The 15,477-nt window shown below is 39.6% G+C and overlaps 2 protein-coding genes across 6 annotated transcripts in view; one reads left to right on the top strand and one right to left on the bottom strand.

Annotated features, from left to right (window-relative positions):
* SMC6 (structural maintenance of chromosomes 6) overlaps positions 1–1,176 on the bottom strand; it is a 74,441-nt gene extending 73,265 nt beyond the window's left edge. The window contains exon 1 of the mRNA XM_061433254.1: positions 1,086–1,176. The gene's annotated coding sequence lies outside the window, so the exon portion shown is untranslated. The remainder of the gene's footprint in view (positions 1–1,085) is intronic.
* Positions 1,177–1,443: 267 nt separating this feature from the next.
* The window catches only part of GEN1 (GEN1 Holliday junction 5' flap endonuclease), a 30,961-nt gene continuing 16,927 nt past the window's right edge, over positions 1,444–15,477 (top strand). Inside the window, exons 1-5 of one of the 5 annotated variants that reach the window (XM_061433260.1) lie at positions 1,444–1,859; positions 8,137–8,309; positions 9,199–9,385; positions 12,758–12,934; positions 14,471–14,581. In XM_061433260.1, coding sequence (XP_061289244.1) covers positions 8,149–8,309; positions 9,199–9,385; positions 12,758–12,934; positions 14,471–14,581 — 636 coding nt within the window. In that variant the 5' untranslated portion in view covers positions 1,444–1,859; positions 8,137–8,148. Of the gene's footprint in view, positions 1,860–5,651; positions 7,809–7,983; positions 8,310–9,198; positions 9,386–12,757; positions 12,935–14,470; positions 14,582–15,477 lie in introns of those variants that run through there. The other 4 variants (XM_061433259.1, XM_061433256.1, XM_061433255.1 and 1 more) reach the window with 4 other exon arrangements.

Raw genomic sequence — 15,477 nt, 5'->3', positions numbered from 1 at the left:
CACTGGTTCTTATACAAAAACATGTAAAAAGTAATATTCTGGTAATCTCCAAACTTCTTTGTACTTACTGGCATTCAAGGGGAAAAAAAGCGGAAAACTGTAAACACACATTTCTACAGGAAATAATTACTCTGCATATTTCTCACAGTAAAAGGAGATAAAGTGAATCTAAGTATTTCTAACATGCTCCCTTACCACCCATATACACCAGTGCATAAGCTAGTGAGTATTTTAAAAGACTACACAGCAGCCATCTAAAAATCTGGAAATTTGGACTTTTTCTTCTTTTGAATATATTCCAGAATAGCTTGTATTTAGAACACTCCCTTTCAATTTCACGACATATACAGAGTAGCAAGCACTCAGAAAAGTTCCGTGTTCAGGGTTTAAACACCAAATAGTTGCTCCCGTAGGAATTAGCACAGCACCCTCTTATGCCCCAAAGTGTCCTGCAGCCCTTCCTCCACCCTTGAGCTCAGTGTTCTGGAATTCCCAGTGCTGATTCTTCTCCAATTCATCTCCACAAGAAAATAAGGGGGAAAGAAACGCCATCATAAACTTCCAAACGTCACAATTTAAATTTTTCTAGGTAACAGTTTTGCGTTCTCCTGAAACTGGGATTTAGCAACAAAGCCACCTTCAGGGATATTTACACATATCTCTTAAACGTAGTTAAGTTGTTACTTGTAAGGGGTCATCAGAGGGGGTGATAAGAACCCAATTTCCGAGCCTACACTCATCCCCCTGACCCTTCTCCCCCTCAAACCACTCATCAAAGCCTAACGGGGGCCGTTCGGGGCCCGGCGCCGGGTTCCCTCAGGCTAGCCGGAGACGAGATTTTTCAAGCACCGCCGCCAGAGCCGTCCGAGGGAGGGGCCCGGCGGACACCGGCAAGTTTCCTGCGGCTGAAGGGACCCGCGCCGCCGGCGGAGAGGGTGCGGAGATCACCGCCGGCCGTTGACCCGCGCGCCCTGGGCACCGCCGCGGCTCCAAAGACCCGGCCGCCAGCGGGTGGGCTGAGGGAGGGCGCCGGCCAAGGGAGGATCCGAAGCAAGAGAGAGCGACGGAGCGCGCCCTTAGCCTACCTCCAACAAGTCGAAGTCTCCCCCAAGGAACCCCCGATCGGCGGGACTGCCGCCGCAGCACAGGACGCTAAAGCCACGTTAGTGGACTCTCGCAGTCGGCCCAGCAGCCGTTGGTCCCCGAGACACCGCGCGCCCACCACGGGAGAACGCAGGAGCCCCGCCGACCCCGGCCCCCACCTCGGGACTCTCCGCGCCTGCGCCCCGCCCCCCCTCCGCCCGCCGGGACTCCGCCCGCGCGTGCGCGCTGCGGGGTTTTCGCGCCAGTGGAGTCTAGGAGGCGGGGCCGGAAGTACCCCCTGGGCGGGCAGTGGGGATGTTGGGAGGAGCGCCGGGGCTCTGCGACTGTGGGACGCGCGGAGGGGTCGGGGCGGGTGAGTTGCCTAACTGCAAGCGGGAAGAAAAAAAAACCACCCTGGAACCCCAACGGCGGCTACAGTTCCGCGCATGCGTACAGCGACCGGCTGGGCGCCGCCGCGGAGTGTACAGCCGCGGTCGCGGAAAGGAGGTAGTCACTTCCCGGAAGAGGCGGAGCCGCGTGGCTGAGGCGCGGCATTCAAGTGGTTTCCGGGGAGCCTTCCGGGCATGAGTGCTAAGCCTCTGAACTCTAGGCTTTGCTTGGCGAGGGAAAAAGAAAGTTTTCGTTTTCTTTCTTCTTTTTTTATTGAGTAGAGGAACATTTAGAAACTTGGAGGCAGCAGTAGTTAGAATCCAGACGAAACTGGTAAATGACAGAAGGGGCGTCTTTCCAAAAACCAAGGAAGCAGGGTTGTCCGGGTAAGTCCCGCACGGATCTGTGGAGAGACGGCCCCGCCCAGGCCCCAGGCCCCTCTACCCGCTCCTTTGCAATCTAGGGGCGATTGCGAGCTGGTTGGAGGAGAGCTCTATGTTCGCGTTCCTATCTCGCCCGCCCCTCCTCCCAGGACACCGCCTCTCTGGGTCCAGTAGGACCGCGGCCCGGAACTCCCAGCCGGGCCCCGGCTCTCCGAGCCCGGGGTCTCCCCGCCCCGCGGCTCGCCCCCGCGGGGGAGATGTCCGTCGCCGCTAAGCACAGAGCCGAGGCCCTGGGTCCCAAATGGTCTTGCCCGGGCCCCGTGGGGCAAAGTCCCACGCCAGATGCGAGGCCATCCTGGGCGAGCCTTTCTCGATCACCCTGTGGGCACACTTGGGTGTACCTCCTTTTCGGTGTTAACTCTGAAAATAACTTCCCTCGTAGCAACTACCTTAAGGCTTTGTGGTTGTTTATATATACAGTCTTTCTTTCCCGCCCCCACTCCCACCAGCTCGTGCCTGGTTTACGTTGTAAACCCTCTCAATAAACATCGGAACTAAAGAAAGTGTAAATTCCTTGGCTTAGCTTTCAGTACTTTACTTCCCACTTCTGTCTTTACACAACTCTTCGCGTGACATGCTAATCTAGCTATGTAATCCACTTTCTATACTTCAACACTTTCTTTCTAGATGGGAAAAAGATATTTACCGCTAACTCAGAACACCCCCAAAGAAACTGATGTCAAACTTAGGGTCTCCAATAAAAAAATTCCTACTCCTTTACTTCTAAAGATAATCAAATATATGCTCCTATCCTAGCCCTTGTCATGACACACATATGACATAGTCAAAATAGATGAAAACTCTACAGCCTGTGGCCGAAGTGGTCCTTGTTGGTAAGAGATGGGAAACAGGGTTGGGAGGTCTCTGCTTAGCTGTCGCTTCCTTTAGGAAGCCTTCCTTGATGCCCTACACTAGGTAAGCTGCCTTCTTCAGATCTATATGCTCATCTTCCTCTATCTAGCCTTACTTCAGTGCCTATACTTGTCTCATTGTTGAAATTCCCTTTTTAGCTCATCTAACCACAGTCCTTAAATGCAGGGCTTGATCTTTTTCCCTATTGTATTTCCAGCAGCAAGATAAGTTCTGGTAAATTATAAGCATTTAATAAGTGTTTACTAGTTAAGCCTGGGTTATATTATACTTTAAGCCTGGGTTATAGTATGCTTCAAAGTTTAGGCTAAATTCAGATGAAAATAAAACAATAAACATAGCATTAATTAGTGAAATTATGTGGTATATTCTATACAGTATAATCCTGTACTGAAATAAATTTTATACAGTTTACCAAACTTTATATGAAAATACAGTTGTCTACGTGAGAATTGGGAAATTAAAAGTATTTCCTTCTTTATCGTTAAAAAAGATTTCTAATGTTTATGCCTGAAATATGGAGAAGGAAACGGCAGCCCACTCCAGTATTCTTGCCTGGAGAATCTCAGGGACAGAGGAGCCTGATGGGCTGCTGTCTATGGGGTTGCACAGAGTCGGACACGACTGAAACGACTTAGCAGCATGCCTGAAATAAAACTGGAAAACTGTTAGTTTATTAAAATGTATATTTTTGCATAAATAAAACCATTGACCTCTTTTTGTGTTCTTTAAATTTGATTCATTAGTGGAATTAGCAAGGTTCTGTGCTTTTCTCACCTCATTCAGTTTTATAATTAACCAATAAAAGCTTATTAGCTTTTAAGGAAGTTTTAGGAGCATAAACTGATTTATGGGCACCATATGGTTACATCAAAGGATTTGGTTTTGTTTTAATCTGAAGGGGATTCTTAAGCTCTTCTTTAAACTAGAAATCCATGTTTTTTCCACCAAGTGATAATAATCTGAAATAGAGTTTAAATACCAGGCTATCAAAATTGATGATGAGATTCAAAGAATGTCAGAATCTTGTAATTCATCTGTTTTAACACCTCTTATTTTGTAGATGGGTTAAATGTCTTCCCAAGGTTACATATATAGTTAATGTATATCCAAGATCAAAATTCTATGTTTTCTATCCCAAGTCCAATGCTTTTTCACTAAAGCAAATAAATTGAAGCCACTAGTAAGGCTATAAAATTATTTGCTATGGGTTTCTCTGACATTCACATAAGTGTTCTTGCATCATATTAATTCTTAAGAATTAAGAGTATTTTAGGAGATTCTTTTTATATAAATACATTGATTGCATGAGCAGATTGATGTCAATGAAGTCATTATGTTATAAAATATGAGTAGAGATTCATCAAATCCTACACCACAAAACATTTCAAATTTCACCCTATTTAAATAAAAGTGGAACATAAAATTATACACAGTTTAGGGTGAGTTTGCTATGTGCTATGTGCAGTGTTTTTAAATTTTACTTAATGCTGAGCTTATTTTCAAGTAACCTTTTATGGTTGATCATGACCTCATGCAAGAACCATCAGTTCTATCTTTAAATGTAGTTGTACTTGGATATCTTAACAATTGTTACATTCTGTCCCTTTTTGGAACTTTAAATGCTTTACAGTCTTACCATAGCTACTTAGTATCACTTCAAAGGCAGAGCTGGTTCCAAGAAAGGGGCGAAGAATGAAATGGCTTCTGTGTGTAGCTTCTAATGATTATGTAGGAGTAGGAGGTAATAAAAAGTGGAAGCAGGGAGGCCAGATAGGAGACTGCAGAAAGAACTAAGGGAGTTTTCTTTAGAAATGCGGGTTTAGGGTGTTTTGGAGACAAGGGACTTGTTGATCAAGTTGCTGTTAGTAGAGAGAACAATCAAGAATGACTGCTCGGTTTTTGGCCTAAGCAACTGAGTATTTGGGAATGACTAAGGGTAGCTGCTGGTGATGTTTCTTAGTGCAATATTGCAATTCTATTTTGAAGCTCTGAATTCCTGCTACATTTAATCCGTACTAGGGCTATAAGGGGAGAAGGCAAATGGCACCCTACTCCAGTACTCTTGCCTGGAAAATCCCATGGGCGGAGGAGCCTGGTAGGCTGCAGTCCATGGGGTCGCTATGAGTCGGACACGACTAAGCGACTTCACTTTCAGTTTTCACTTTCATGCATTGGAGAAGGAAATGGCAACCCACTCCAGTGTTCTTGCCTGGAGAATCCCAGGGATGGGGGAGCCTGGTGGGCTGCCGTCTATGGGGTCATACAGAGTCTGACACGACTGAAGTGACGCATCAGACAGTTTTGAGGAGAGGTGGTGGAATCAAGAATTAGATACCTATTGTCAGTTCAGTTCAGTAGCTCAGTCGTGTCCGACTCTGTGACCCCATGGACTACAGCACTCTAGGCTTCCCTGTCCATCACCAACTCCCAGAGCCTGCTCAAACTCATGTCCATATTGTGCATCCATGTAAAGATAAAGTAGGAGATTAGATTTTCTTTATCGATAACTTGGAGAAGGGAATTCCTTGACAGTCCAGTGGTGAGGACTGTGGGCTTCCATTGCAAGGGGCTTGTGTTGGGGAACTAAGATCCCTGTGCAGCCTAACCAAAGAAAGAGTACAGTTTACATTTCAGTCCTATACATAAATGTGTTTGTGTGTACATGACAAACAACACTGCACTATGTGACACCCAACACCCTTCATTCGTTACTATTTATTTATATATGTGCTGCTGCTGCTGTTAAGTTGCTTCAGTCGTGTCCGACTCTGCGACCCCGTAGACGGCAGCCCACCAGGCTCCTCGATCCCTGGGATTCTCCAGGCAAGAATACTGGAGTGCAGTCAACCTATGTAGTGAAAAGTTAGAGCCGTGGTTGGAAGGAGTGAGCTTTAGATCTGGAAGGGCTGGGGAAAAGATGCACCTTGCCTGAGACCAGGTGACTTGTTCTTAGGTGTTCTGCAATAAACCAGAAAGTGTGACTCATCCCTAAAAAAGCCATACTGAAGTCATATTTGATACTCATGCACTCATAAAGTTATAGAACATTGCTTTTTATTGACCACATATTTAATTGAAATATGACTATATCCATATTTCATTACTTAATATTTAGGCAAGACAACCTTGATTCTGGATCTGCTGCAATGTCACCCAATTCAATCTGTGGGCCTTGTGAAATAGTACAAGCACTGGAACCACCATTAGCTAATGCTTTCTTCTCTATTTAAATCTATAATACTCCTTCTAAAGTGACATATGAGTAAATGTTTGTGCAGCTCTTCATAAAATGAGTGTACAAAATACTACTTGTGGTAACACTGGCCACATTTAAAATTAAGATTCAGAAAAGCTCAGAGAAGGACAACCATGTTTCCAGCATTTATTTTCTATGCAGTCATGTACAACTTGAGAGCATTTACTTCTACTATGGACTCTGTTAAAGGAGCAGACAATACAGTTACATTTTATTTAGAATGGTTTTACATTATGATGATAGTTTTTTGTCTTAATATGTTTTTGTATCCTTTCTTGTGTTTTTAGAATGAAATAAGGTCATTACTCAGAGGATATCTGTTATATATATGTCTAGTCCAAGCTATGGTTTTTCCAGTAGTCATGTATGGGTGTGAGAGTTGGACCATAAAGAAAGCTAATTGCCAAAGAATTGATGCTTTTGAACTGTGGTGTTGGAGAAGACTCCTAAGAGTCCCTTGGATTGCAAAGAGATCCAACCAGTCAATCCTAAAGGAAATTGGTCCTGAATATTCATTGGAAGGACTGAGGCTGAAGCTGAAACTCCTATACTTTGGCCACCTGATGCGAAGAACTGACTCATTGGAAAAGACCCTGATGATGCTAGGATAGATTGAAAGCAGGAGGAGAAGGGGATGACAGAGGATGAGATGGTTGGATGGCATCACCGACTCAATGGACATGAGTTTTGAGTGAGCTCTGGGAGTTGATGAACGGGGAAGCTGGGTGTGCTTCAGTCCATGGGGTCGCAAAGAGTTGAACATGACTTCGTGATTGAACTGAACTGATCTGTTATATAGTCAGACTGAATCTTCAAATGCTACATAACAGTTTTTATCAAATAATAAAGGAAAAGAAAAACAGCTATAGATGTTTAATAAAGGAAAACTTGCATATAGAAAATACCAAAGCAGGTCACGGTAGCAGAGCTTAAGCCAATTTTTTTTTTAATATCATGTACATAGAAAACAGTTTAACATTAGTTTTTTTTTGAATAGTGAAACTGTGCTGCTGTACTCAGTCGCTTTAGTCATGTCCAACTCTTTGCAACCCCGTGGACTGCAGCCCTCCCTACAGGCTCCTCTGTCCATGGGATTTCCCAGGCAAAAATACTGGAGTGGTTGCCATGCCCTCCTCTAGGGGATTGTCCTGACTCAGGAATCAAACCTGCATCTCTTGCATTGCAGACAGATTCTTTACTGCTAAGGCACCAGGAAAGCCCAAATGGGACTATAGGTCATTTTAAAATATTTTTCTGTAAAAAGATGTTGTATTTTCCCACAATGAACATGTGTGACATAATTTTAAAAGTCGATGCTCCTTTTTAAAAAAATAATTACCTATTCTTCAATTCTTCATTTTCTATCTCCCCTCCACTTGTCCGTCAGAGTTTTCCTTCATTAATCCTGTGTTTTTGTCTTTTGTTCATGTGTTTGCATTCTTCTTCTTTTTGTCTTTTTGTTTTTTCCTGATTATGATAGAGGGCTAGTCCTATTCTCTCTTTAGGTATGTAGATTGAGGAGTGAATTCTCAACAAGACAAATACACATTACCAGATCCTTTGATTTTCTCTGCATTTGTTAGCTCTTATTATTCACTGGAGCAAAGCCAATTACCACCCTTTGGGATGAGGGTAATTTTTCCTTTTATTTTCCAGATTTCATGCAGTATTAATGTGACTATGTGAAAAATTTTATTGTCAGCCACTGCTACAGGCAGTGTGGAAAAGAAGAAAGAATGAAGAGGGACAACCATTGACATTTGGTGACTTTAAATTTTAAAGTAACTTTATTTTTCAGTAATACAGAGAAACATATTGGGTGATATGAGTGGATTTTAAGGACAAATTCAGCATGCTATATTCTGCTAAAACTTTTCAGTTGCTGCATCAGTATTTTTGTAGCCACTAAGTGTATTACCACCATTTTTAATGTTTCAGGTATTCTTGATTCATCCTGAAGAGCTGACCAGTAAAAGAAATGAGAATACTATTTATGAATCACCCCCAACTAGCTCAAAATACAGTCTAAATTTTTGTTCTGAGCTTCTATGTCTTTTAACAATCTTTTGAAAAGTTTGTTTCCAATAACAGATAACCACCAGGATGGGAGTAAATGACTTGTGGCAAATTTTGGAGCCTGTTAAACAACACGTCCACTTGCACAGTCTCAGTGGGAAAACCATTGCAGTTGATCTGAGTCTCTGGGTGTGTGAAGCACAGACAGTCAAAAAAATGATTGGGACAGTCATGAAGCCCCACCTCAGGTAAAGTAAACATTCTTAAAATATAGATAGGTGATGGCATAAGCAGTGGACGTCTTGGTTTTGTTTCCACTTCATTTGTTTTGTTGCCATTTTGCATTTTGAGATTTTAAAATGTATTAACAAGCCCACATTTGCCATCTCCATACTGTGTGTGTGCATGCTCAGTCAGTCAGTTGTGTCCAACTCTTTGCAACCCTGTGGACTGTAGCCCATCAGGCTCCTCTGGCCATGGGATTTTCCTGGCAAGAATACTGCAGTAGATTGCCATTTCCTCCTTCAGGAGATCTTCCTGACCCAGGGATTGAACACACATCTCCTGCATTAACAGGCAGATTCTTTACCACTGAGCCACCTTGTACTGGTGACTCACAAATTTGTACCTCATACCCTTGAAGCTTCAGACTCATACCTGACTGCCTATTTAACATACCCCCTAGGATGTTTCAGTGACTCAAAGGCAGGAATTTGGGAGCCATTCTTCCCCTGCTTTACCTCTCCCCATATCCAATCCATCTGAAGTCTTGCCAGTTCCCCTTTCAGAATATATGTTGCATTCACAAACTTCGCTCCAGAAGCACTACCTCAGTGTATGGCAACGTCTCTTATATGCCCTGTTGAGATGAGGTTTTCACTAGCTTCCCTCCCTCTTATCTTGGCCTCCTCCTCCTCCAAACCATTTCCCACATAGCAATTAGAATAATCATAAATCTCCTTTGCTAAAAAACAAGCAGTGGTTTCTCAGTTCAGTCCACTGAAAATCATAATAAATAAGACATTATTGCATGTAACATTTTTGATACTAGTGTCTTTGCCATTATGTCATTCTGCAATGTTGACTTCTGCTATTCATGCATGATGATTACAGTATCGTTAACTTTTTCTATTTCAGAAATCTATTTTTTCGTATCTCATATTTAACGCTAATGGATGTAAAGCTGGTGTTTGTTATGGAAGGGGAACCCCCGCACCTGAAAGCTGATGTCATCAGTAAGAGGAATCAGGTCCGATATGGACCTTCTGGAAAAACATGGTCTCAGAAAACAGGGAGATCACATTTTAAGTCAGTCTTAAAGGAGGTAAGCATTTGGGCCTGATTCAATAATTCTGATTTGAATTAAAGAGTGTATTTTACTGTAATAAACTTTGTTGGTCAATATCTTTAATACTTACTGTCTTCACTAAAAGACCAATGTGAATAGAGAAGAGAGTTTATGCTTTGGAGTGAAACTCACCCATGTTCAAGTTCCGATTCTGGCATCTAGAAACGCTAGGGGCAAGATTTTTAAACTATCTTTGCCTCATTTCCTACTCTGTAAAATGAGGGTAGTAGTACTTTACAGGATTATAGTGAAAATTAGAGAAAATATAAATATATCTAAAGCAACTGGTACATAATTGGGACTTAATATGTTAAATTTTATGAAACCTTCAGCACTTAACAAATTCCCAGAATAGCAGTCTCATTAATTCATACTTTACTCATCCAGGATTAATGATAATTGATAGAATTTGATTTGGCTTCCCTCAGGGCTTTGTAATTATAAAAAGTTATTATTTTAATATATTTATCTGTTAAAAAATATTATATATCTTAAATCTATAATAAGATAAAGTGTGTAAGTAAAACAATAGGAAGCTATAACTATTTTGTATCTTTTTAAATGTGTTTAATTTTTAAAGTTGCCGTAATCATACACAAGTAATTTTTTTCTTGGACTTTTCACTTAACGTAGCATACCCGTATTTCCCTATTACCATATTCTATTCAGAATTATTACTTGTAATGGTTGCACTTGAAATCATTCCCCATGATTGTATATTGTATATTGTTTGCTTTCAATTCTTCTCTTTTATACATGAAATCGTGAGAAACATTTTTTTGTGAACATAGCTTTTTCTTGTGATTTGAAAATAAAATTACCCAAAGTGGGCTTGATAGACCTAAGTTTAGGAAGGATTTTATAACTCTTGCCAACTACTTCCTTACCAATACAGATATGAGATAAGCAATTTCAGTGCGTCCACAAAATCTTTGGATATTAGGAGTTTTATCTTTGTACTATTTAGTATGCAAAGTCAAAGACATTTTTTTGGTTTATAAAGTACATATAAATACATATAATACATAGTTATATGTCATATTCTTTTAATGGTGAGGTTGAACATTAAGTTAGTTTGAGTCCTTCTGTAAGTCATGACCATCATGTCCTTTTTCCGCTTAACCTTTTTGAGGTTTTACTTTTTGTTTTGTTCAATTTCTTTATAGGCTAAGGATATAAACCTTTTATGATATTTGTTTTGAGTTCACATCCCTGTTTTTCTTCTTAAATGTTGGTTAAAAGTTTAATTTCTTTTAAAAGACATTGCATAAATTAATAAGCTTTTTTCCTCCAGAAGTTTTGTCCATTTTTTTTCTATTTTTTATTTTCATGTGATTAAAAAAAGTAATTTTCAATTAGTGATTATTCCATCTTAATGACTATCAATAATTTAAGAAAATACCTGTACTATATTCTAATTATTATATAATCAGTTCCTAGAAATATCTATGGTTCACATACCGAAGGCATTAAACACCCAGTATAAAGCAAAAAGATATTTGTCTTTTTGAGAAAATGCTTCTATTCTTATTTCTTTATTTCACCATTGTGATGTTCTTAGACATTTTATGTTGGTTCAGTGTTGCCTGCCCATTAATCATTATCATATTTCTCTACAGTCTGTTACTAGGCCTTGTGTTCTCCTAATCTACTGCCATTTTTAGTTGCAAGCATGAAAAGCACAAATTAGTCCTCCAAAACAACCTCTGCCCCACATCATGGAGACTTAGGGCAGGGAAAATTCCAGCCAACCTCATCACAAATTCTGTGCTAGCTTTTGAAAAGAGTTAGGAGGACATGCACAACAATCTGGAATAACTTAAACTCTTGTTGTTTTTCATGAAAGGATACTTCTTATCTAGGGGTGAGGAAGAAACAACTATGTTTCAGTTGAGCAGCACCTGTAACAAGTCTGTCTCCCTAACCTGCCCCTGAATCCTGAAAAGTACCCCTTTTTTGAGTTGGTACTTTGTCTTTCTGAACCTTGTCCACCTTGGGCAACATCTGGCAGAGGTTTTTTATTACATAATATAACATGTAAACAATCAGTTAAAACAAGAGATACTTATTCTGTCCCTCTGCTGCTGCTGCTGCTAAGTTGCTTCAGTCCTGTCCAACTCTGTGCGCCCCAACAGACGGCAGCCCACCAGGCTCCCCTGTCCCTGGGATTCTCCAGGCAAGAACACTGGAATGGGTTGCTATTTCCTTCTCCAATGCATGAAAATGAAAAGTGAAAGTGGAGTTGCTCAGTCGTGTCCGACTCTTAGCGACCCCATGGACTGAAGCCCACCAAGCTCCTCCGTCCATGGGATTTTCCAGACAAGAGTACTGGAGTGGGGTGCCATTGCCTGTCCCTCTAGAAACAAGTAAATAGCCACTTTCCCTCACCATACCCAGTATTCCCCAATGATAGAATGAGAGTGTGACATATAACAAAAAAGAATGCACTAAGCTGTAAAGCTGAACTATAAGCTACCCAACAGAGTTAAATTTATAACCCAAAGAAAGCTATAGGAGATTATTTATACATCAGCAGATTGATAACAAACATCCTGCACAGACTTGTGACTTCCCTGGAGCACTCCAACAACTGGCCCCTGTGTGGTTTCCCACAATAACAGAGTTTCATTGTACAGGGGAGGTGATAAAAAGTAAACTTTTACATTCTCAAGCCAAAATTGTGTACTTGCAACTTCTTTGAAAGAGCTCATATTGGGTTGGTCATCATGTGAAAAGGATTGCTATAGTTTTACAAATGTAAATGTTAATGTGATTAATTATTATAATTTAAAGATATTTCCAAAATCTTGAGATAACACTGAATAGTGAAAATTGAATATTCATTACTTTAAAAAAATAATTTTAAATTAATATTTAATTGGATATAGATTATTTTTTAATTGACATCAAAATTTTTAGCTTTTCATTACAGAAAATTTTAAATAAATACAAAAGTAACCCATCACTAATCTTTAAAAATTATCAACTCAAGCAATTTTGTTTCACGTATACTCCCACCCGCTTCCCTACTTCCACAATATTTTGAACCAAATCCCACACATAATATTGTTTCTCTTAACAGGTCAGTACCTTTCTCTAAAAGATACGGCTCTTAAAAAATAAAAACATGACTCAATACAGTATTTATTAATGTACATAAAAGTTCAGCAATCATTCCTTAATGCTGTAAAGTATTCAGTGTTCACATTTCCAATTATTTCTTAAATATCATAATTTAAAACACACCTAAAAAGCTATTAGTATTTGTAATATAACAGTAAGTTAAACACCGTAAAAAGCAGCAATGCAAATGTTCTTAGATTTGTTGCACCTACTTTTTCTTTTCAGTGTCTTGATATGCTGGAATGCTTAGGAATTCCCTGGGTCCAAGCTGCTGGTGAAGCTGAAGCCATGTGTGCATACCTCAACGCCAGTGGTTATGTGGATGGCTGCCTCACCAATGATGGAGACGCTTTCCTTTATGGGGCCCAGACTGTTTATAGGAATTTCACTATGAACACCAAGGTATTTTTTCTTTCTCTTTTTCAGCATTTGTTTTAAAAACTAATTTTTTAAGGGGATTATTAGAAGATAAACTAAAATATATAAAATGCTTACCATAATGCTTGTGTTTTTGTGTGTGTGTGCACATGATCTCGAAGTCTTGTCTGACTCTTTGCAACCCTACGGGCTACAGCCCGCCAGGCTCCTCTGTCCATGGGATTCTCCTTGCAAGAACACTGGAGTCGGTTGCCATTTTCTTCTCCAGGAGATCTTCCCAACCCAGGGATAGGACCGGCATCTCCTGCATTGCAAGGGGGAATTCTTTACCATAATGCTTGGTACACAGCAATTGCTAAATAAAATGCTTACTCATATTAAAAATACCACTACTGCATGGTTCATTCTCTTTTAAACGTGGATTTCTCTAAGAACTTGATTTGTTTCACATGGTTTACTTCTAAATCAGTTTCAATTATGTATTATAAAATGTCATGTGATATGTATTGCCTTGAACCAGAATGTTCACTGTTAGTAAGCCTCAGAACACCTCCAAGTATGCAAAGAGAGATATACAAGGATGTTATTAGTAGTTGCAGCATTGTCAATACTTTCAAAAACTTGGCAAACAACCCAAATGTCCATTGATAAGGAATGGCTAAATACAGCCATGGTTTTCATGGAGGCAGGTACTATACATGGGACATATTCATTGTAACTGCTCAAGGTTGAGCAGGGGAGACTGGACATTTGATATACTGAAGCTAGGAAAACTAAGCCATTTGCCGGAGAATTCTGTTATCTTTCTGAAAATGCTCCCAGTGTCCCCATTGAGAAAAACTGTCTTGGAGTCCATCTAGTATAATAGTAAGAAGTCATTAAGGCCTAGGTGGCTCTAGTAGTAAAGAACTTACCTGCCAATGCAGGAGACATGAGAGATGCGAGTTCAATCCCTGGGTCAGTAAGATACACAGGGAGGAAGGCATGGCAACCCACTCCAGTATTCTTGCCTGGAGAATCTTATGGAGGGAGGAGCCTGGAGGGCTGCAGTCCATAGGGTTGCAAAGGGTCGAACATGACTGAAGCAACTAAGATATCCAAATGTATTAGTGGGCAAGAAATATTGCAAAATAGTATTTTTATATAAGCCTATTTTTACTTTAAATAAGCATTTGTATATATGTGTTAAAGAAAAGAGTTTCTTAGAGGAATATGCGTGGCTGTCAATAATAGTTACTTCAGATGATGTGTTTACAGGGAATGTTTACTTTCTATAGTATACATTTTATGTTTAATTATGTAAGATGAAAATCTACTTTTGTAGACACCAAAAAACAAGAAGAAAAAAATGACTACTATAGTTGTTTTTTTAAAGCTATTTTTGAAACTTGATTTTATTTTCAGATGTTAAAATGTTAGGTTATATGAAGATTCTGGTGATCAAGATAATTTTAAACTTCTAGGAATAAATATTTAACGGCAGCTTTGACAGATGATGTTTTACAATGTTGATTTTGTTTAGTTTTCTGAAGATGAAACTAAATCTGTACTTTCTTCTAGGACCCACATGTTGACTGTTACACAATGTCATCCATCAAGAGTAAACTGGGTTTGAATAGAGATGCTCTGGTTGGGCTGGCAATACTACTTGGCTGTGATTATCTTCCAAAGGTATGCTGAGATTGTATTTATTTAGTATTCATAGTGGCTTTTTCTCGTACCTAACATGGTACATAAATATGAATATAATATGGTATTATATAGTTAAGGACCTAATTTAGATGTGGGTGTAATAAACTATTCAGTAACTAAAATAATCAACATTTCAAGTGACATTAAAATGCTCACTCACTGTGACACTGAATGTTGTAAATGAGAATAGAATCATAACTGGTACTACAGCTTGAATCTCAGTATTCTATTACTGTAAGAGATTCATATGCACATTTGACTGTCCTTTTAGAGAAATAGGAGCTACTCTTTTCTTGTCTCATGCCAATATTAGTTTCTGTCACTGTTTGTCTGTGTTCTGGTTTTGAATCTCCATAGTAACTTTTTAACTGTACACATGCTCCATGTTATTGTTACTGTTGCTAGGCAACATGATTATTGGGCTAAGTCATTCATCCATCTATGCCTCTTAGCACTGCATTGAGCTTTGCTCATGAAAGCCTTTTTATATCTTAAGATAACAATACATACTCAGTGACAGGTATAATAGGTGAGGGATGAATTAAGAATTAAAATGATAACCCCATTCATAAATATGATATTTAAAAATACAAAATGATTTATATTGTAGCTCCTACTATTTTTATAAAGTCCCATTATTATGTCCCTGCTGATCATCTTTGTATCCTTTTTAAATCCTTCATTATACTATAGACTGTATACCTAAGAGAAGTCTAAAGAGAGATGACATGTATTTTTTTTCACTAGGCCATAGAAGAGGGAAAAAATAAATAGGATAGTAAAATTATTAATTCTGATTTCTAATCTGTGTCACCAGTGACTAAATAGAGAAATCAATAATTTTTTTAACAAGAAAAGAAAACAGGAGGAAAAAA

The sequence above is a fragment of the Bos javanicus genome, chromosome 11, assembly GCF_032452875.1.
Source record: "Bos javanicus breed banteng chromosome 11, ARS-OSU_banteng_1.0, whole genome shotgun sequence".
NCBI classification, from domain to species: Eukaryota; Metazoa; Chordata; class Mammalia; order Artiodactyla; family Bovidae; genus Bos; species Bos javanicus.
Note: the sequence above shows the minus strand (reverse complement) of the source record. Positions and strands in the feature narration are given on the sequence as shown.